Source organism: Colias philodice, chromosome 9 (genome assembly GCF_061535455.1).
Source record: "Colias philodice isolate Cphi_HAF_F1 chromosome 9, ilColPhil1 Martin Lab GWU primary, whole genome shotgun sequence".
In the NCBI taxonomy this organism is placed as follows: Eukaryota; Metazoa; Arthropoda; class Insecta; order Lepidoptera; family Pieridae; genus Colias; species Colias philodice.
Window position 1 is genome coordinate 5,328,933 of NC_143094.1, and position 24,572 is coordinate 5,353,504.

Below are 24,572 nucleotides of genomic sequence, written 5' to 3' on the forward strand. Positions count from 1 at the left end.
TAACAATTATAACACGACACTTACCCACCTGCGACGAGTTTCGAATAAAACTTTTTTTTTGAGAAAAATAAATCTTCATAATTGAAATTCTTGCGCCAAAATTGTAAGTCTGCCAAAACACCGTGTACGGGTGCGATTTTCAAACTTTCCTCGTAGCAAGAATTGTTTCGTAGCAAATAAATTAGCTACGTTATAATTTTTTGTCAATGTTTTAAAAATTAATATACCTAGAGACATTTATAAAAATGAAATAGCTACTAATTACTTAAAAATAAATATCTGCTCTATATTGATATTTGCTCTATATAATATGTATGTATTCATTGTACGACATACTAACGCAATCTATCCTACCGGAGTCTACGTAGCGATTCCATTGCTCCAACTTATCATTGTTAAAAATTCACAAAACAACTGGAGCAGATAGCATCTGTCAGTACGAAGAAATGCCGTTAAAACGGCGACTGCTAGACTAACATATTAACAAATAATTACAGGACTGTCTGTCATAATTTGAACAATTTATACGTTATCCTAAATGAGCAAAGATACAATATTTGAAAATTTAGAACGATATTGAAAAATATTACCTATCTGAATCGACAAGAGTCAATAGAGTAGAAGGATCGCCATCTTTTTCTTACAAGAACATTAATTAATCTAAAATATTTGTTACTCTCGGGAACTACTCAATAATTGCATAGATGTAGAGACACACAACGGGCAGCGTTGGCCCAACAAATGTTAGTCAATATTTGCCGCCATTATTACGTCGATATGAATAAACGTCTGAAATGATTCTACACTTTAGTGGTTGCCTCTACTCGCCCAACGCTGCCCATTGTAAAGAAGGCCCATTACTCTATTATGTAGGTAAATGAAATCATACATGACGTTGCTTAGTAACTCATCGTTTAATATCTACAAAGTTACATATGAATAACAAATAGCACGCAAATATCCAAAAACTGAAGAATCGTGGAATGGAAAGGGCGGGTTTACATTATAAGCCATTTTAAAATTGAATTGGAATATGATAAAAATAAACAATATTAAGAATCGATGTGAGAGAAGTGTGAAACATTTTTATAACTTTGTTTTTTATTTTGTATTCTAGGTAATTACGAGCTTACAGTTTATAGTTTAAACACATATGTTTCCTACACTAAACCTACTACAAATAACAACACTTTTTTGTAGCAGACTCGAAACTCTAAACGATTTTTCACAACACCGATATTACATGAATTTAAACTAATATCAATAGTCACAGAGATCATTTAAAGTACATAGACAATGATGAGGATAAAATTTATAATATTACGCTACATACATTTAGTTTTAATTCACATTAAAATTCAACACAGCCATAATTCAAATTTTAATCACTAATTATAATATAGATTCAATCAAAACTTAGTTTTCTTATATTATTATGAAAAATGCAATGAAATATTATACCTGTAATACATTGCTATAATTCACTTTCAGTTGTAAATGTGATAGAAAAATATAACACAAAACTTTATTGGTACAAGAGCTGACTATTATTTTATGTTATAAGTATAATACCGGAAAAAGAACTTTGGCACATGATAATACATATAATAATTAACGAACTAAGGATAAGCATAAAACATTGCAAAAAAAGCCTAGCTAAAATAATTAATTAAATAATAATAATGGAATAATTAAGAAAAATATAAATAGTTATACTAAAATAAAAAATAAAGCGATTGCCACACATAAATTGCAGATGATTTACTTTATCTATATGTAAAGCATTAATTGCACGAAAGCTTAAAGCTAAATTTTAAAGCATGCTTTGTTTGAACAAGCGTTATTTAGCCTTTTAAAATGAGCAAGTCTATCTTTGACTTAATAAATTAGTCAGAAAATTTGTTTATTATATTTCGAAATTCTAAAAAGAGTACTATAATATAAAAAGTTATAAAAGTTCGAAAAACATGCATATTTCTTATTAAAATAAACGCGTTGGCGTACATAAATGGAATATCGCATGAAACGAATAGAAACAAAAATAATTGATAATGAAATAAATGTATAAAATTTCCTTATTATCTGAACTTATTGAATTATATTACTTATGTCCTTATTATATCATTTATTTTCCTTCTGACCCTAAACAAAGTAATGTGGTTAGTTTATCGAACAAATATAATATCATATACTATATACGATATTACATAATTATTGAAATTATTTCTATGCGAAAAAATCGGTAGATATAATAATAAATTAAACCTTCGTTTTCTGTATTCAATAAGATTCAATCTAAGCGTTACTTTCCCTATACCTACCTCTTTTATGTGCGCACTAATAAAAATAAGTCTGTTTTTAAAAAGGAGAAGTAATTCAAATTATGATAGTCTATTTTTCTTTCGTATCAAAAGCCACAATTTTTTCCGAATTTCAAGGTGCCAGATTTACTCAATACATTAACTTTAATGTAATCATAAGAATTTTTTTTCTCTGCAACAGAAAATTCTTCGGACAGCGGCAGTAAATCTCCATAGTGACTGGCCAGAAGATATGTACATATATAATTATACATATAAGAGTATACAAGTATATGCGCGAAGACGAATGCATTTTCTTTCCTTAGTCTACGTATATAACGGAAAACCGGATTTACCATAGAAAGATAGGATGAATAATAGGTACTTTAGTATTAAAAGCTACGTAACGAAAATAAAGACTTACTACAAAAAGCTAATAAATAAATTGTTTTACGCCTACATAAAAAAAACTGGTAATGTAGTCTTTGGTCTTTACATTTCCATTACTCAAAACAAAAATATAGCCTATATAACTGTAAAATAACGACCTAAGAATAAGCGAGATCCATAAATACGAGCTAAATTATTAAGCTAAGCAAGCTTACTAGATGTTCAGTCAACATATGCACGAATTAAATAACAAAAAAACTTGAACACGATAAAATGACAAACACAACCCAATACAACAACAAAAATAAATAAACGCGTATAGTTTTTCTTAACATATAAAGCACAGCCTTAATCACACAAAAATACGGAATAACAAAATACATGTCTTTCATCAGTCGAGATATTAAAGCTAAGCGAACACGTTCTCAATACAAATAAAATAAATAACAATATTAAAAAATTACAATAAAATATTAATAATTCAATCAAAATATTTTTGGCCAAACTTTCAGACTCCGCTCTATATGGCCTTTTCTCTGATAGACATCTCTATAAACTCAGGATATTGTTTGAAAAAATAATCCTTTTGTATATTAAAAAAATGCTTATTTGTTATTTCTTATATTTTCGAATGCTGGATTCCGCAAACAACAAACAAACGAACAAATTAAACCTACGCTAATGGCAAAAGGGTGCATTACAGCTAGGCCTATTTACTCTTTGCAACAACAATCCATACTTAATATTATAAATGCGAAAGTAACTCTGTCTGTCTGTCTGTTACTCAATCACGCCTGAACTACTGAACCAATTTGCATGAAATTTGGTATAGATATATTTTGATACCCGAGAAAGGACATAGGATAGGTTTTATCCCGGAAATCCTACGGGAACGGGTTTTTCTCTGAAAACGCAGGCGAAGCCGCGGGCGGAAAGCTAGTAAAGAAATAAGTTGAATTGCATGTTACTTTAAATAGCACGGAATAAACAAAACTTGTCAAAAGGGAAAAAACTCCTATAGTGAATTAATCACAGTGCACAATCAAATGCAATTGAGAGATTGAATCTTCACTAGCTATAACAGGTATCAGGTAACAAAATAAAAAGAAACGACTTCCAAGAAGTTTTCGAAATTCAAGGTTCTGAAATCTAACCACTGTATATTATATAGGCATTGAAATTCTTTAGCCATAGTAATTTTCCTACCCTAAAGTATATCAGAAAATAAATTTACAAAGACACATTTTAGAGCGAAGTATGAATTAAATACTCAATTATGTATTAAATTAAAATAAATAATATAAATACATATGGTATAAATGCTACCAGATAACGAATAGATACAATCGCTTCTGAAAAAGAAAAAATAATATATATTTCCTACAACCATTTCGAAACACACTTTTAACGTTAACACAAATATGGTAATTTCTATAAAAATAACGTTTATCTAAACAAAATCATAAAACAGTCAGGTAACCTAACGAGGTAGATAATACTTTTCGTACTTATAATAATAATCTTCTTATTTCAGATGAAATAATAAATCAATTATAACATTTAATCTGCAAACTACCACTAACTATAAATAATGAGTGAACAGACTTTACATTAAAGATGTACTTGGGTATATGGTTGGAACTTTAGGTACCTACATCAATTACAATTAGGGCCGATTTTTCAATGCTTGGTTAAAATTTATCCGTCCAATAAAGTATTACACGATTAAAATGTCACGTATACTGTCAAATACGGGCAATTGAAATACGTTTTTAAAATGGTAGTTTTATACATTATTCGACGAATAAGTTTTAACCAAGGATTGAAAAATTAGCCCTTAAGTGGACAGAAAGTCACATTTAAACTATTTGAAAATAAGATCAACTACAAATTCTCCTAATGTTAGCGAAGTAACTTCTAAATTTCACGATTTTACACTTAAATCATTATAATGATTCAAAATGTAGTGTTGAAAAAGTCCCCATTTTAACATAATTGTCAAATTCTTATCTCATACCATGCAATTGAGATTTCAGGAAACTCTACATTACAAGTAGATAATTAAATATCACATCTATTTTCCAAAAATATACTTTAGTGTGTGTAAGAAAATTCAATTAGTTATGTACTAAACAACAAACATATTTATCGATCTTGGAGTGTTAAAACTAATTCGAAAATAATTAATTCTTACTTGCCTGGTTATTCTCAGCACTGGTCGACAACAGAGCGGATAAAGTAGCGTGTGTCGCACTCAAATTGCCTGAAGTTGGGCAGACAATGTTCGAATTACCCATACCGTTATTCAACATACCGCTCGAACCGGAGCTAACAATTGTAACATTAGGGGGAGGAGTAGAACCGGTAGCGAAACCAGTGGACAGAACCTTTTGGGTATTGTGCATAATAAACGATTTGGCAGAACCCGTACTACCCAGGGTCAATACTTTCTTCAACATTACCGAAGAGTTACACGCATTATCTATCATGTCTTTCGTAGTAGAAATTGTGTCAAAGTCGCATTTATTATTAGCCACCGTTGTAGGTGGTTGGATGGTCGTTACGTTGAAAGAAATTCCTGGAGTAGAGTTATTTCCTATATTCTTGTTGGCTATATTGGACATGATAGCGTTATGGAGAATGTTACCAGTTGGGAATGATTTGGAAGTAACGTTCACGTATTGTGTGGGAGTGCTGATTATTGCGTTGGACGTCCGAGTGCCGAAGCCGATGATCGTGTTGGCGGTGCCTTGTGACATCACTGTGCTTATAGTGCCAGATTTCGCGTTGTATGGTATACTGGAACAAGGACTTTTATTAGTTTGTTTCTACACAATTTGACAATTACTACACATAAAACCTATCAATGTGTACCGATCAATACATTTTACTAGTACACGTTTATGAGGTGCTAAATGGTGGTATAGATAACCCATTTAGTCTTGAACGAATTTCTTTTAAAATTCCTCCGAAGTTTATTTATAGTGTAGCGGCTCCTTCTGGGATAGAACTACGTCGGGGTCGTGATTTCCTTCCTGTGCAGCAAGGCGTAAGAACTGTTTCTGGCCGTAACGCCCCCTTGGTGCGTTCGGTAAAATTAGTAAACGACTTGCTCGCTCTGCTACCCGAGATAGATTTATTTAATACGTCCATAAATACATATAAATCCAATGTTATTAAATTCTTAAGTCGATAGTTAATGAAAACTGTATCCTATTTTTAATATTTTGTGTAAAACTAAACATGTAATGCTTTGGGGTAAAACCTGTTAATTACTTGTTATGAATTAAATAAATAAATAAATAAATAAATGTGGAGGAAGGAGGGTGGAATTCCTCCATCGAAAAAGGGAGTATCCTCGACCTCTACTCGACTGGCCGGCCGTTAAGGCCCCGATGAATGATGTCGGAAAGTTGCATATATGCTCTGTAGCGAAAACATTTAGCTTGCGCGATTCAGAGCGAGGTGTCGCTACAATCAAGATGTTCAAATTGGTTCTATTGGAAAATTTATAATATGCTTTTATTTATTAATTTTATTGCCGACAAGTAATTTATTTTAAGTATTATATAAAAATTACTTACTTAGGCCCATCAAGACATTATTATATTATTTTACCGTAATCCTACGATCTGATATAAAATCTCACATCATAACTCACAACATAACTCTACATCATAACTCACTTGATACCTCTAACATCATAACTCACTTGATACGTATCTTTCGAATATGGACGTAATTACTACAAAAAACTTTACAGGAGATTTTTTTTGTGCTGATAAAAAAGGTTCTGTATTTCGAAAATTCCAACTATAAACTGAAGTACCTTACCCATTAGTAATGGACAAACTAAACTCATTTGTAAAAATAATTTATCAAGTACATAATTTTAACAAATTCTTTGGCGTCCTTATTTTCACACAAAATTTCCAATAATTTTATAATATGTATAATCAATTATTATGGTTAGGTACTATCAAACTTTTAAGAAATTAAAAGCAAAATCGAAAATAAAATAAAATCTCAAGTCATTAAAGTGGCAGTAATTCGTTCATCACAATATTGTATAAATTTGTCTTAAGGCGCGTTGAGAGTAAAATTTCAAGGTCGCGTCATGGCAACACCGTCACGTCATGGAATAAGGCGACGATTTTGGTATTGTTGTATCTTGCCAAAGAAGTTTCACTTCTGACACGTGTGCTCGGCGCACACGCTCTTTTATTATTTTTCAGACATTTCTCTACATGTAGAGTCAAAGATATTTTTCATACACACCCCCTTGTCTCTGAGCATCCTGTATACCCAAACTAGTATAGCAATGCACGGCGCACGGCAATGGTATATGAGCCGGCACTTAAGAATATTAAAGGCATAAAATTCTGTACACTAACCCCCTGATACGTGGAGCTGATATGTGGGCCACAATTTGAGCATGTATACCAGAACTGGTGTAATAGTGCACAGTACTACCAGTTATACGTGGAGCTGATATATGAGCTACTGGTATGCTGTGGCCCTTAGAATATTTACAAACATAAAAATATGAACACACACACTTTAAACATAAAAATATGAACACTAACCCCCTTATCATCTGTGAAGTGGAGCCTGGTATGCTCTGTATAGTGACGGTCGCTTGTGGCAAGTGATGTACCGTTCTCTGAGCACCCTGTATACCAGAGCTAGTATAGTAGTGCACAGTGCTACCAGTTATACGTGGAGCTGATATATGAGCTACTGGCACGCTGTGTATCATGCCGCTCGTTGTTGACGCCACTGTTATGCACTTTGTGTTCTGGCTGCCTGAAAACTGTATATTGGGTGTTAATTTATTTTTCTTTAAAATACTATTTTGTTATTCATTTAAAAATTACAAGAGAAGATCTTTGATTTTATAAATGACTGCAAAATTTTCACTTACTATGATATATGATATTGAAATAACTTTGAACTTTCATATTTCTTTTTTATATAAACAGATTTTTTGTCGAATTAAATTAGAATAAACTTACATTAGTATTGAGTGTGCTCCCAAGATCAAATTCATCTCCAACCAAAGTGATATTATCGGGATTAGCTCCAGTCAGATTCTCAATTGTTTTTCTAGCATCTGCATCACTCTCGATATTGCCTAAATTACGACTCAGGAATTCGATATCTTCCTCTAATAAGCCATCCACTAGACTACTTTCATCATTATCTGATTGTTTACACATATCAAACGCATCGTCATTTTCCAATTTAATATCTTCGACTTTTATCGCATCCACATTAATATCATCAATGTTTTCAACTTTAATTCCATTTGCTTCTAAATCTTCTACTTTGATTCCATCAACTTTCATATCGTCCAAATCCTCCATTTTGATTGAATCTACTTTAATATCGTCAATATCCTCCACTTTTATGTCCGCAAAATCATTCGCATGGGAAGCTCCTGCGCCATCGGAGCTATTCATATACTGACTGGCATTAAAGTTAGCAGAGTCGAAATCATCGTGGGCTTCGATCTTTATGTCTTCTATTTTAAATTTATCCTCTTGATTATTACTGGTGGAAGGTTGTGGGCTATCCGCATTAGTTAAGTCCCCACTCATAGCCCTTTTTAGTACATATGCCTTTATCTTTCTGAGCATAAAAGGTGGAACTCTGAACCCAGTTAATTCGCCAAGTAGAGGCAATGAGTTGTGTTTGTATGCATCACTAGTAGCAAGCTCTTCTATATCCTCTAGGACCTAAAATTAAGGACTTACTTTAATGATAACATTAAAATATTGTTTTATATTGATGTATCATAACTTTGACAGTAATTAATGACACAATAATATAAAAAAAATTGCTTTACAACTTTCATTATAATTGGAACATGTGATTGAGTAAAAATATGTTATTTTTAAATCGGACATGTTTTGTCTAAATCGTTTTATTTACTTGATACGGGGGAGTGATAGTAGAATTGAATAACCCAAACTTTTTAAATGTACATACATGTGGAGTATCAAATGATAATGCATAAATTTTCTTATCTGTGCCTTTCAGGCTTAGAATAAAAAAAAAAGACGTGTGGCACTCGGGGACTGCCGCGGGAAAGCTATTGCATGCTATGCCTTCAAGCCACACCTCCGCGCCCGTCGGAGTGGGGAGCGTGAGGTTTTTCGTTACTAAATTTCTGGATTCGGTCCCCGCGCTCAAGGTCCGCGATAGAAGCTATGCAATAGTTTAAAATTAAAAGTTAGGCATATTAATGTATTTAATCACTTATCCATCACAGACTTTTAAAATATAAAGAACTATCCACAGACTTACCATAATATAAGTTTTTCCACCAACAGCATTAACAAGATTGTGACTGGCAATCCATTCTTTGTCAGCGCTGTCAGCTGGATATCTCAAGAGACCAGCATGTCTTGTATACAACCGACCACGAGAGTTACCAAGCCCAAGTACCTGCGATCAAATAATCAAATTGTTTTTAACTCATTTTGTTATCCATGGAGACATAGTTGGTATTTAAATCATGTGTCAAACAAGTTCTCATAATAGTTGTACTTGTCTATGTTGTTTGTAATGATAATATTTCATGATATAATATTGAATCCAAATTTTTGTTCAGGTCATTTTACTCATTTTATTAATATGAGAAGTATATAGAAGCAGTAGTTACTCAACATTTTTTTTTAGTTACGATTGCCTGCTAAGTAAATGATTGGTTTTTATTTGACGAGACTTGCTTTTATAAAGAGTAACTTACACAATATAAGCAATAAATACAGGTTTTTTTAGAAAAATATGAAGACCAATTCTAATTATCCTTTTTGAATAATCCATGCCATTCAAGTATATTTTCACAATTTTTGAAGTGAAAACTTCTTTAGCGGCGTTAGGTATAAAATCTTAAACTCGCGTCAGGACACGTGGCCTGATCAAAAATGCGTAAGACGGATACCATTCCAAAATATCAAACATGCTGAATGTTAATAATCAAGTTTTCACTTCTGCCGGCACTCCCGGAGTGCAACCTGTATTTGTTTTACTTATACATAGTATAAAATATGCAATAATTAAATCCATAACCTCAACATTCAATGTGAACGCCTTGTATGATCACACTAATGAAGCAACATATGATATTTCAGGACGCACAAAGCTCAAATTTAAATATACAGCATCACAAATTTAAATACATCTATCCACATATATTCGCACAACTTATACATGGGTAAGACCGCGAAAAATTGTACCGTTACATTCATGACATCATAACAAACGTTACATACATGACTGAATGTTACTTACATGACCATTATAAAGCTTAGTACATAATATTATAACAGTTATCTTTTCTTCCTAGCATTAAAAAATTAACGTCGACACGGTGTCTTACACTCACACGACAGGAAAAAATGGAGATATAGGTAGGTAAAACCAATTCATATCATAAAATAATGAATTAAAACAAAAAGATGCATAAATCAAAATTGTATTGAAAAAAAAATGATATTTTTTCCGCTTTTTATTCCTTTCTGAATTTTTCGTTTGTAGTTCTTTATATTTATCGGGATTTTGAACTTGTAACTTCTCTCGATATTTTTTTTTGCCTTTTGGCATTCGTCAACGCCATCTGTAATTTGATTTTCTCATTTGAAAAATAATTAATAAAAAAAATTAAAAAAACCCGACTGACACTGCAAATTCATAACACGCAGTCGGAGGCTACACGGCTACAAAATATTACTGGCCTCTACCCATTCTATACAATATCTTATATAGCCTCCGACTGCGTGTTATGAATTTGCAGTGACAGTTTTTTAATTTTTGTAAAACATATTAAGCTAATGGAAAACTATAGATAAAGACCAATCCAATGATATCTTGCACATCAAAATCCGTTCAGCCGTTTAGATTTGAAAATATTATCGTCCTTTTGTCGCGCAATTTATTAATAAACCTATGTGTTCTAAGCCTAACAATATGTCATGACTGTAACGTAACACATTTCGTTACACATCGTTACAATCATGACAAAAAATGCGTGCGACATAGCCTTAAATTAAAATTACTACTCGATTGTGAATGCTAAGAACCACGAAGTAGTCTGATTATTTAGTTTTATAGTAAACCTACGTAAAGATTTATAATAATAAGACAGAATATATATACTTACCTCGCAATCGAAAACTTTAAATACACTTTTTTCGAGCGACAAATCTCACATCAACACAAAACACCATTTCTCTCAAAGAAAAAATGGCTGCTTTTGTTTTTTAAATGTTGCCAGCATGCCAGATAGTGTTGCCACTCAAGACAATTAGAGAAGGATTCTGATAATTCTTATAGTATGGCAGTTAGAGACGTTACATACGTGACGTTACACACACAACAAAAAGTGGACAGTTTTTAAAATAATAATAAAAAATCGATTAAGGCCTTGTGCATTAAAAGATTTTTGTGTACATGTTGAATAAGAATCGAATAACTTAATTTTTTCATAAAAAAGCGAGTCAGTCATACCATTTCGTAGTGGTTATCAGTTTTTGTCACAAGGGTGTTAGGTGGACACGTATTTTTTATATGGACATAAAAGTGGAGCCAGTAAAAAAAATATAAAATAAAATATTTCTGCAAGAGATAGATGGAGTTTTATGAAATAATCTAAAAGAACACAAGCATACCTTTAATTACATATCTAACAAAACACTTATTGTCAAAAAACTTTGATGCCATATGAGAAATAAAATGGGAACATTGAAAAAATAATTCATGTACAATTTTTCGCGGTTATACCCACATACCTTTAGAAATTAAAGACTTTTTAACGCGATTTATTCATTCTATTATTTTCCAGACGTTTCGAACACTTTACAGCGAGCGTGGTCACGGGGAGAAAATAATATAATGAATAAATCGCGTTTAAAATCTGTTAAAAAGTCTTTAATTTCTAAATGTATAATACTCGCGTAAAATCAAACATTAGAAAATATTACACATACCTTATGAGCATGTGATCCCATGATAAAAAGTGTATCCTGAGTAAGTCTAGCTGGGTTCCATTTATCAGGGTCTCTTATTGCGGGAGACATTATTGGTGAAGAGCGACCACTATCACTACCCTCCTCTTGCTTTATTTTTTTGGTCTTTAAATCCAATTCAATGTCCATTTCCTTTCTCTTATTTGAAGTGCCCTGAAATCATGAATTACTTTTAATTACTCTGTGACATCTACTATGATAGTAAGTTTTTTTGAGAAATGATATAACATAATAATTAAATTTAAGGACAATTTAAGCATTCATCAAATAGTTTGAGTTGTAGAACTAAAGAAATGTCCAGAGACACTTTATCAATTTATTATAAGATGTTCCTATTCCTTAACAATATTTTAATAATCTTGTACTTACACTAGTATATTTACTGAATTTGTTTTCTATATTTTGGCTTGTGTCTTCAGTTGTTTCTTGTGTAGTTTGGAATGTTCGAGGTGGGGTAGTATATAGTAAACGGGTGGCATCCAGCATAGCTCTGCAAACTGCTCGCACCTATATTTTTTAAACAATATTAATTATTTGATCTTATTTTTAAATATATTTATATTACAAAAAATACAAAAGTATATACCTGATCTTCACTAACTGACTCATCGCCTAAATTCAATCTAATATTATTCACCGCAGGGACAAAGAATTTCTGAAATACAAAATTATGATTAGCTTTCCTTTGTATAAATAATCATGCAAGGCGTAATAGATGGAGATCATAAAAATGTTAAGATTTCAATATCAATAAGCAAAACAATCAACGACAACACAAAATATTACTTTTATTATGTTTACCTAAGTCTTGAATCGAATTTGTTTTTTTTTTCTTTCCTACAAGGCTTTGAAAATTGTCACTGATGTTTATTTCTGGTAAATCTTAATTCATAATTGAATGGTAACTAAAACTAGTACTTTTTTTGAGTTTGATGGTTAAATGCTTACTAAGTTAATCTTACCTCCAAGTATTTCTTTATGACTTGATCTATTTCCCGAGTTACCGCTGACTGTATGGTTTGTCGCAACATATCAAGGGATTTATTCGCACTAGCACGAAACTCGGCAATAGGTCTGGAGTGGGGTTGCACAGGACCAGGTAGACTGAATCTACGATGCATAGCTGCTAAGGTGTTTATGGCTATTTGCCGTGTGATCGGCGGTTTCTGAAATAGGCAATTCGAATTTTAAATGAACCGACTATGTACCGAAGTTTTTAAAAAAAATATCAGGTATATTCTTAAACTATACTTACAGCCTGCATATTTCCAGTCATGCGTATATTTAACGTCTTTGGTCCCTGGACACTCCAAGAAGTATTTGGATTCGATTCTGAGTTAGGATTTGTCGTAGACGATTCATTTACAATACCACTTCGCTGTATCACCATTTTGAAATTTTGTTGAACACAATAATCAGTCCTGTTTACAGATCATACTCTTCTTGTTCGTATGACTATTAATTTAAAGCATGTAACAAATCATAGAAAACGCTACATTTTGTGTTAACAATTTTGAATTCGTATTTTTTAAAATCCTATTCCAAAATTCCAATTGCAATTATTTTCATTTATCTTTTTTACACACATAGAGCGACTGCAATATTAAAAGCTCAGAACGTGTGTCTTTTGGAATCAAATAACATCTGTCAATTATCGCGCGACTGAATAAGCTAATATTATTCGATAATTTTACTAATTTAAACTTCCAAGCAAGTTCCAAGCAAATAAAATTTAATTTAATAATTTTAAAAACAAACAAAAAATATTTTACTAATTAAAATATATTATTATTACAATAAATTACTTACATACTTTAAAATGTATTTATTGATGATTTCTTATAACTAAATACATATTGATTTTAAATTTGTATTTTATAAAGATGTAAACTTGAATAAAAATTAATTCAAACATATTGTAACAAAGTTGTAACATAATTTATGTACTTAGTTCTTTGCATTGGTTTAAGTCCCAGGAAATAAATATGAAGTTGGAACACAGGCTCAACCCAACGTTATAATAATATGTAATATTCAATTCAATTTGTAAGCACAACAGATTGCAGCTTAGATTGCAGAGCTATTCAAATTTACTTCCAAATGGCAAAAATCTTTCTATTCTCTAAATTACCGATTACAAATTTAGTGTAGCCTATACCTAATAAATCTGTGTGTACAAAGCTTAAAGTTTGACGTTTCTTTTCGATTTGTCTTGAATAATTCGTAAATCGTAGAAACTAGAATTCCAATTTTCAATAATTTTCTATTCGATAATTTGATAAACTGTGTGCTGTGCGTCGGGTGTGTACGTTGTGGACGTGGACTTGTGCATCGTTTTGCGACTGTCTAATTTGAATTAATGTAAGTATTACGTTTATTCTTAGTAAATGAGTTGAATTATTAATTTTAAAATATGACCGTAGTAGAAGCGTCTATATTTAGTTAAACAATCAGAAAAAATTTGGCTCACGAGTAAGCTAATTGTACATGTAGGTAGCTACGTATTTTTTATTGAAACATGTAATATTAGGACAAATATTACGAATCTTTCCAATTCCATCAAATTTGACTACGTAAATTTTTAACTTTCATTAGATTAAGTTTTAAAAGTAACTATTGCTTGATAGACTTATGCAAATGCCTAGCTAACGATTGAACTTTGTACCTTAAAACTTGTTTTGAATCAAGTTTCATGGTTTCTAGTACAGTATTCAATATATGACTTTATTTAAATAATTAAATCATTACAATGGAATACATAATAGGTCTTTAAAAAAATGAATTAACAAATTTTTTTAGAAGTACAAATTAAAATTAACTTCAAAATATATTTCAACCAATCCAAATATTTTAGTGATGTAATTTCACTTGTAATCACACTTCTGAGTTCTGTCACCTGCTATCAAGAAATACCTATAAGCATGCATTGTTATCATTTGTCACGTCATTATGATTAAAAGATTTAGATATCTCTAATATAGGTAATACTAAAATAAACTTGTTTTTATATGTAATGGTAGTTACTGTACTAATATTATAGAGGAATGATACTTATGTATTTTAAAATTTAATTTTTTATTGTAGAATTAATAAACCATTTTTTTTACTAAATTGTGTATACCTAAGTTATATCAGCTGTATTTTATTTTTGTTTATATCTCATATTTTTTTGGGCTAAGCCAGGTCGATAGAGATCTTAATTCTTAAATATAAAATGCTATAATAAAAACTTAATATAAACAGAATAGACCGGAAGATACTGACACAAAATTTCGAGTCATTTGTAACAAGGATGGCGGTTCTACAGGGGTCTTAGTACGCAATGACAAAAAGAAAAATGATGGTGTGAACGCTGGTACCGGTGGCTTAGTCGCGTGGGCGTTTGTCGAACTCGTCGGAAAAATAGCGAAAGTCAAACGATTTGTAACACAAAAATTTTAGAATTTACCGATAGCCCATAAAAAAGTAGTAGGCGGTAGTGTCATGCCATACTTTTCCGGTGTGACTTACAGCCCGCCATACCGATGCGAATGTGTTGATTTAAATAAAACAATCATTCAACCATTTGTACCAGGCTAACTTTTGCACAGGTAACTATCGTCGTGCAGCCATTTACGAAAATCGCCATGCCATACTTTTCGGACGATTCCAAATGGTCGCCATACCGCCGAAAATCTGCAAAAAATTTTTATTTCGCCAAACTTTTTGTACCAGTATTGCATTTGGATTTTTGGAGAGTATTTGATAAAATGTGACCATTATTATATTTGCCATACTTCTAGTAGGGGGAAAAAGTGCTGTCATACTTGAAAACTTAATTTATTATTAATTTATATAAGTGAAGATTTCCAACACATAGATCTTTGAAATTTTGTATTTATATTTTTTGATCCTCAAACTTACAGGAAAAATAAGTGCCATACTGTTACAAATCGTTTGACTTTCGCTATTTTCCGACGAGTTCGACTAACGCCCACGCGACTAAGCCGCCGGTACCAGCGTTCACGCCATCGTTTTTCTTTTTGTCATTGCGTACTAAGACCCCTGTAGAACCGCCATCCTGTTACAAATGACTCGAAATTTTGTGTCAGTATCTCCCGGTCTAGAAACAATAGAACTAATAGTTAAGCAGATTCATGTAACAATTGCTATGAGTACATAGTACACACATAGATGTGAAATAAATTGGATGTGGGTCAAATTACTTGTACAAAAATAGTTTTATTAAATTATGCTCATTTTAATATGACCTTACAAAATGGAAAAATATATTGTTTCCCAATTTTAAATAATTTAACTCGTAAATAATTACACTTTTGTTATGTGAACCTCTTGAACAAGATAAGTTAAAGATAAATATTTTATGTGAAAATGGAGTGATAATGCAGTCAAGGTTGTTTGATAATTATTAATGTGTGGCCAATAACAAAACCACAGTGGTAATATTGTCCTCAAATACCTACTGTAATCTGTATTTAGAAATACGAAATTTATGAGTTTGGCCTAGTCATTCATTCAGACATTAAATAAATATAAAATATTCCATCTTTTATGTGAACTTATTCTATGCATAATAATTATTAGATTTTGTTGTAATTGGTCATTTCAGGCTATTTTTAGTTTTTAGAATACACAATTTTAATTTTATTTGCATAAATTTTCTTTATGCCACATTTATGACGATATAATTTTATGTGATATTTTAAAACGTACTTCAGTTTAAAAAGTGTTCCTAAAAGCGATTACATTTCTTTGTTTAGGTTTTTTTATACAAACACAGACTTAATTTTTAATAGATTCAGGTCAATTTTTGAAACAATAGTTTTAAATTTTATTTGTTATGCTTATTTTTTGTTCACTATTTTTTTATTAACATAAGTTTTTCTCTAATTATTCCAGAATAAAAATGTCGAAAATAAAGGCTGGACCCGTTGTTGACGTCCTTGGGGATGAAATGACTAGAATTATCTGGGATTTAATTAAGAACAAGCTCATCTTACCATTTTTGGACATTGAGTTACACACTTATGATTTGGGTATGGAGTACCGTGACAAAACCGAAGATCAAGTTACCATTGACTGTGCTAATGCTATCAAAAAGTACAATGTTGGTATTAAATGCGCCACCATCACTCCAGACGAGAAGAGAGTTGAAGAATTTAAGTTGAAGAAAATGTGGAAAAGTCCCAATGGAACAATCCGTAATATTCTCGGCGGAACAGTCTTCAGGGAAGCTATTATTTGCAAAAATATCCCTCGTCTAGTGACCGGTTGGGAGAAGCCCATTATAATCGGGCGTCACGCTCACGCAGATCAGTACAAAGCTACTGATTTTGTTGTTCCAGGAGAAGGAAAATTGGAACTTATATTCACACCTCCTTCTGGTGAACCTATCAAACACGTCGTTAACGACTTCAAAGGTGCTGGTGTCGCTCTTGGCATGTTCAACACTGATGAATCTATTGTAGATTTCGCTCACGCATCATTCAAATACGCTCTTGACAGGAAATACCCTCTATATTTGAGCACCAAGAATACTATTCTGAAAAAGTATGATGGTCGTTTCAAGGATATCTTCCAAGAAATTTATGAGAAAGATTACAAATCTCAGTATGAAGCTGCAGGTATTTGGTATGAACACAGGCTCATTGACGACATGGTTGCTTATGCTATGAAGTCAGAGGGTGGTTTCGTATGGGCTTGTAAAAACTATGATGGTGATGTACAATCTGATTCGGTAGCCCAAGGTTATGGTTCTCTCGGTCTGATGACTTCTGTCCTCATTTGCCCAGATGGCAAGACAGTAGAAGCTGAAGCGGCCCATGGAACAGTAACAAGACATTACCGTTTCTACCAACAGGGCAAAGAGACATCCACCAATCCAATCGCCTCTATTTTCGCATGGACGAGAGGTCTCTTGCATCGCGCCAAGTTGGATAACAACGACGCATTAAAGAATTTCGCTGAAACACTCGAAAGTGTTTGTATTGATACAATTGAGTCTGGTATTATGACTAAGGATCTTGCAATTTGCATCAAGGGTATGAATAATGTGAAGAGATCAGATTATTGCGAAACATTCGAATTCATGGATAAACTCGCTGAGAATTTAACTAAGAGGCTTGGCAAATGACTATGCAAAAGTAATATTTAAATTTTTCTATTCTAGTTTTTATTGAATTTATAATGTACGCATACATGATTAATGGGATTTAAAGGTATATTTGTTTAATCGCATTTATTTATTGTTAACGCTTTTATGTCACAAATAAATGTATTTTTTATGTCATGAATAATTTTTTTAGTTTTTAATTTAGACTTAAATAACAATTGCAAATGATAATAACTCAATAATAGCAATATTATCTATGAACTGATAAATATGGGCATTCTGTCACGTAATTGATCGCCAGGCTAGGTCATAACACGATTGTCTTGTGACCTGGCCTATCGAGTTATTGCATAATTATCGTAATAATAAGTTTAAAGTATAAACATACTCATTAAATTATATAGTAGATAGAATAGTAAGTACAAAATTAATTTCCATATCGCCATTTTATTTAATTATGATGATAATATTAATCATCATCTTTCATCATAAATAATTTGAGAGCAGTGAACTCTTTAAACTTTTTATAATAATATCCTAATAAGTAAAAAAAATAATTAACCGTGGATCTCTCTCGAACCCATCCTCGATACTCGATAGTGATCTCCATTCCTGAGGATAAAACCTAGTTTTTATTTACTACATAAGATATATAGAATGTAATAAATTCTTACTTATATGTACGTAGGTATATATTATATACCTACATATTTTATATGGGTTCGTATTATTCTGTCGTAGTGTAGTTCTACCTAGTATATTATTATTAGTCTGTGGCTCTACTAATTAATTCAATGTCAAACTTATTCTGTACTTTGGATGGCTACGGTTAACAGACGAATTAATAGGAAATGGTGCTATTTCATTGATGTCACTGAAGTATATTGAACTTCATGTATAAGTAATTTAATTACCTTATTACACATGCAAATGATTAGCGGGTAATTGTATTTACAACCGTACCTACAATTAATTATATTACAACTTCATTATCACGCTCCGTTGAACTTGTTCACACTAATACGATTGGAAGTAGGTACATTGATAAACACCATTTAAATTTACAACTCTTACTTATTTAATTTAACTATGTAATAATGAAGAATTTGGATTTATCACCTACACATACCTACTTGACTTTTTACGAAAGAGTATTTGATCGATCATCGATTCCGATTTAGAACTATATTTTAGTAGTCGTTCGCCCGAGGGACATATAATAGCTTATAACAATGAGGTATCACGTACCTACTTATTAAATAGTAAAAGAATTTTTAAAATCAGTCCTGTAGTTCCTGAGCGATTAGCGTGTTCAAACAAACTTCAGCTTCATATTATTGAAGTAGATACTTATAAGATTTTGCCCTCTTGAATAACGCTTGATACTGATCAGGGTGCGAGCAAAGCCGAGCACTGACACTAGTATAGGTACATTATAATTATAAATACAGTAATTAGCCTGTTACGATTTAATAAAAGTGCTCCTACTGGTTTACTTTCGTTTTAAGTGAATACACATTCACTTTAAAAAGGTAAATTACATTATATACGTGTAAGAATGGCGTTTAAGAGACGATAGTAATGTACGTACTTATCTGCTGGTAAATAAAATGTTATGCATATTATTATGACACTGATATGCTGCATATGCATAATAAGATAATACTTACTACCGAATTGACGACGTCAATATATTGAACTAATTCATAGCCCGGCTGCATTCGTCATTATTAGTAGTTTTAAGTAGATAACAATTCTGCTACTTTATTACCATTCTTATCATCTTCAAAGAAATAAAATAAAATATAATAATCATTTCATTTTTTAATTTAAACGCCTGCGTAAATAAGACGAGCAAAAATTATAATCTAAATATGGCTATAAAAGTTATGAGAGATCCGTATATATATACCTATACTATAAAAACAAATTTAAATTCAGGTGTATCACGTTATCTAGTATAAATAAATTATTAACATAATCTAAATTCATTGAAGATAATACAGTTAAGTAAATTATCATTGTTCATTAACTTCATAGTTCACAGTATTTTATAATTACTAAGTAACTACATACTATCTGGAAATAGTAAATATTATTAAGAAAATGAGCTAGTTCGATTACAGGTACATAATTAAAACAATTTTTTTTTTTAATTTAAAACAATTTCATCGATTTGTTTTGATTCCTCGATACCCTTGAAGGCAATCGTCAAATAACTTTTCTTAGTGAATTACCGGAGGCAGTTGACGCGGTTTACCCCACGAGTTCGTCCCTCCCGCCATCTCCCTCCGTGTGGAGTGGGCCATTCAGAGACGGTTCGCGAAGCTCTCACGCTTACGGCTTACTCCTTCAGTTTGGCGAGCTAAGCGTCACTACTAAGTTGTGTGTTGCCAGCTTTATAAGTATTTGGCGGGAACGCACGCTCGAGATCGCGACGCGAAAAAGAAACAATAAAATATTTTTTTAACAATTGTGAGACGATTGTAAACAATGAAGTCCACGATATATATCTGGTTACGGTGTTTGGCTCTTCTTTACGTTGTTACGGTAAGAATTTATAAGTTAAAACGTCCAATAATATTTATATTTAGATTTAAGACAGCAAAATATTTTGTTACTATTAGGTTAGTTACCTAAAAAAAATAATATTAGTTTCAGTTAAAATTAGAGAATGTAACTTAAGTATAAACACAATATTTAATTATTAATTTGCCAAAAATATTATTTAGTTCCACCATTACAACATTCCTATTAATATATAACAGACAGCAACTGAATAAACATTAAACAAGCACAACAAATATGTAATAATTGTAATATCGATTGGCATTACACATTACCTACATAAAGCAACTTGTTCCTTACACAGATTCATCGTACAATAAAATATATGAAGCACCCCACGCATTCGCAAAACGGTCGTAAATATTACATTTATCGACTTCAAATAAGACTTGCAATTGTTTCTCTCAACATCTTCAATTGAATCGTGCACAATCAGATCGGCTCATACGAAGGGCGTGCTTAGGTGCATACGGCGATGGAAAACCGCTAGCTCGTCATATCAATTACTTGCACCGCTCCGGTGCACCCAATTAGGGGAGAGCGGGGATGAAAGTCACATTTTTAACTTTTTTTATGTAACTTCCAAAATACGTTGTTTAGGAATGATATTTGTATACCAAAAGATAGTGTAATTATTCTGTTACAAAATAAATAAACGTATTTTTGTGTAATATTATCAGTTGTAGAAATATTTTGTATTTTCACTCTAAAGAAAAATGTGACTTATAACCCCGGGTCAGGCATGGTTGTCACAATGCCTAGGGTAGGTAGTCACGTACTAAATAACAGGCAATTTATAAATAGAAAGTCACACTTTGGTCTTATAATTTTACGGAATAATTTTTAATTAAGAACTCTTAACCAAATGAAACCGTGTCTACGGTCTTTATTTCAGTCTGAATATTAATCAATCACAATTTTAGCAAACAATAATAATCGTGAGTCAATATAGAGTCATCAAGGACAGATGGACTTCCAGCAGGTTTGTTAGGGTGATTTTCCGGTGTTGATTGAAAATTTACGGCTTAAACAAACAACCTCAAAACGCAATTAAAGTCATCTCGCATACAGGGGGCTGGTTGATAGGTGACAACCAGCCCCCGAAAATTTGTGACAACGAGCCCCATAACACGTTTTATGAAAATAAAATTGAAAATAAATTCCGATCAATGAATATCTAAAAAACTATACTACGATATTATAAAACACATTTCATCATCATCAAATGAACTGAAAGATTATTACTGTAAAACAAGAACGTATAATTATGAGGTTCGACACAGCAGCACAAAAATTTACTTTTGCTGTGCGAAAACAATAAACACGTGTGAGGCCCTCACGGCAGATCGGAGCGGTCTGACGCGAAGTTGGGACAGCGTTTTCACTGTATCGCTCTTGCCACGCTGTTCAACAGACTTATTCGATAGTTCAGTTTTGTGTTAAGACCGCTGTGACAAACAACCCGTGAGACAACCAAACCCGGTCTCCCCTACTAGCTCTGCTTCACATGATGGCTTTTCATAAGCGCTTGGATTATGAGGAAATTTCAGAATAATGAGCTTCGCAAGTTTCATATGCACACATGTTTTTACACACAACTAACGTCAAAACTGTTTAAATGTACCTAGTTTGTATCGAGCAACAATATCGCCTCAAATCAAGAACTCGCTTAAAATAAGTATGAATGTATATTTCAAATATTTCTAACTTACCAATAAGTATTTTTAAACACCATTAAAATAAGTTTTGCAAGTCTTAAATGAAATCAATTTAATTTTCCACTAAACACTCCAAATGTTCGCATTATCTCAACGATGATCCTATTTGATCAACCCCTGTAATAATTTGGATAATAACGCAATACTTACACGGTCAGTAAAATTCGTATCCACCTGCAATTAAATTAAATGTGTAGCGGCCATGTGCGCGCAACCCTCGTGGTGCGATCCGCTGAATTTTGATAAGTTTATGTAACAACGTACATAATATGATTATGTTTAGATTTATCTGTTCGTGGGAATCGTCTCAGGCCGTGCAATCAGGGAATGGAGACGAAGGGTGCTCAATTACATACGCGCACTGTTTTTATTGCGTTGCTCCTTGACGATGCCATGAAACCTGCATTAGACGGATCCACATTTTACGACACTTTGATGCGTTGCGATTTCTCCGATGTTATGATTAAGTTTCTTTTTATTACTTAGCTTATTGGCTTGCTTGGATTAGATGAAGGTTATAACTATCGTATCTATCATAGAAGAGAAATTTGAATCAGTTCTAGTTTCTCTGTAAAATTTTACAAACATTGGATTCATTATGAAGTCGCCTATCTTCTAATAATAGTTTAATTTACGTAAAATTAAAATGAAGCTTGAAATTAATTAAATTCAACAGAGCCTTTTCACGGATGTTTTGTAAAATGTTTGGCAGTGTTTTTACTTGTCTGCAAAACAAAGACCGCTCTATGTACGGGAGTGGATAGGTATACCATTTTTCCATTAACTGAGCACAAAGAGTTGAACCCACGTACGAATTTGCACTTTTTTGTTAAAGATAATATAAGCCATTTCACTTTTTGTGTACAGACGTTTCATGCATTCTTAAGTTAACTTAACGATTAATTAACTCGTTATAGCTAATATCGGTCTTTTGTGTTTTTTTATTAGGTACTTTGTCGTTAGTTTTTTGTTTGGATAAAAGTTTCTTGTTCCATGCAATCTGTTAATAAATCGATTATCTATACAAAAGAGTTCGATTCAATACAAAGTTATCTATATTAAAACAAATCAATCATAATTCACAAATTATAAGACATTTCACTCTTTCTATCTGACCGTGTAATCTAAAGGCAGGTCAGTTTTTTTGTGCAATTGGCACCAATTACAGACTTGACAGATTAAGGCCATATCGCACGGTAAAAAGAAAACAGTTTAGACATCCTGAACTTATTTTGATAGTCTCAAATAACATGCTATTGTTACCGAACGTGACTCTTTTAATACTGGCCACAGCTAATAAAACGCAATCATTGCACCCGCTAAAGTTTTTTGCGTGACCGCAGCATATTGTAATAAAATTTTTATAGGTATCTTAAATAAATATTGATGGAAGGGAGATAATTTTAATATTGGACGGACGCTTATTTAACTCTTACATAAAATCGGAATAATACCTACCATTCATCCACTTATTTTGAATTTGGTAATTAATTCGGTTTATTATTTTTTTATATAGGTAGGTAATGTTCAACCAATATGGACAATATAACAAATATCTCTCTATGTAGAGCTCTCAAAACACAGTGTATTTTATATTCACAAGTGAATGAAACCAGCAATCAAAATATTTTCTATACATTGTTGACGTATTCAATTCTATTACAATTATAAAGTAGCAGTTATCTATCTAAAATATAAAATAAAAAGCTAGTTAATCTGCAAAACTAAATCGTAAAAAAGAGCCCTCCCCGCAAGTAGGTATTATGTGTTTCAGATAGAATCGAAGTATAAATTAATTTAAATCACAATGCAGTGAATAACATCAACTTATTTTAGATATGATCTCTCTCATTCATCTCATAGAATACAAAGAACTTCGATTGACTGCTTTACCAAGAAAAAAAAGCATTTATTCGGCTGTAAGCGATTTTCATTAAAACACAATAGCAAGTGTTAACGTATCGTTTTAACAGTTCAAATTAACTGCACTGTTATCTCACCTGATTTCGTTACGATTGTTCTAACTTGAGACTTTTGCTGATTTCGTACTAAGAAACTGTTATATCGCAATGGTCAAAAGATGGAAAAAGTTGTTGCTTTTGGGTAAAATGCTTATTAGTTTAAGAAAACAGTCCATAATTTCACAATAAATTAAAATGAAATAAAAATAAAAACATACTTACTAAAAATTCATACATCCAGCTACTTGAAATAGTAGGTAGTAAGTAGAGTCAATAGAGTTGGCATGTTGTTTATCAAAAAAAGGCGTCAATTTAAACATTTAACCTTTAAATAATTGATTGAATTATAAATATGTTTCCATGTCCATTTATATCAGAAAGTAAGATATGGTGTAATTACCACATACCACTCACTTCTACTATGTCTTCGTTATACTTTATTTACGATCTCCTCACCGTGATTTCTCACAGGTGTAGAGTGTAGACTTATA

General features: G+C 31.9%; 3 protein-coding genes across 4 annotated transcripts in view; 2 read left to right on the forward strand and 1 right to left on the reverse strand.

Moving 5' to 3' along the window:
• Nucleotides 1-841: 841 nt before the first annotated feature.
• LOC149485782 (uncharacterized) lies at nt 842-13,323 on the reverse strand. Its single transcript, XM_089699059.1, has 9 exons — nt 12,978-13,323; nt 12,685-12,888; nt 12,309-12,377; nt 12,092-12,229; nt 11,684-11,875; nt 9,000-9,140; nt 7,706-8,428; nt 7,277-7,503; nt 842-5,489 (listed from the first exon to the last, which is right to left on the reverse strand). Exons 1-9 carry the CDS (start codon nt 13,110-13,112, stop codon nt 4,874-4,876), a joined length of 2,445 nt encoding a protein of 814 aa, XP_089555185.1. The 5' UTR covers nt 13,113-13,323; the 3' UTR covers nt 842-4,873.
• Nucleotides 13,324-13,925: 602 nt separating this feature from the next.
• Nucleotides 13,926-18,018, forward strand: Idh (isocitrate dehydrogenase [NADP] cytoplasmic). The gene is made up of 2 exons (XM_089699060.1): nt 13,926-14,083; nt 16,622-18,018. Exon 2 carries the CDS (start codon nt 16,629-16,631, stop codon nt 17,853-17,855), a length of 1,227 nt encoding a protein of 408 aa, XP_089555186.1. The 5' UTR covers nt 13,926-14,083; nt 16,622-16,628; the 3' UTR covers nt 17,856-18,018.
• Nucleotides 18,019-20,164: 2,146 nt separating this feature from the next.
• Nucleotides 20,165-24,572, forward strand: part of ImpE1 (Ecdysone-inducible gene E1) — a 41,083-nt gene continuing 36,675 nt past the window's right edge. The window contains exon 1 of one of the 2 annotated variants that reach the window (XM_089699061.1): nt 20,165-20,384. In XM_089699061.1, the coding sequence (XP_089555187.1) occupies nt 20,328-20,384 (57 nt within the window). In that variant the 5' untranslated portion in view covers nt 20,165-20,327. The remainder of the gene's footprint in view (nt 20,385-24,572) is intronic. The other variant, XM_089699062.1, reaches the window with a different exon arrangement.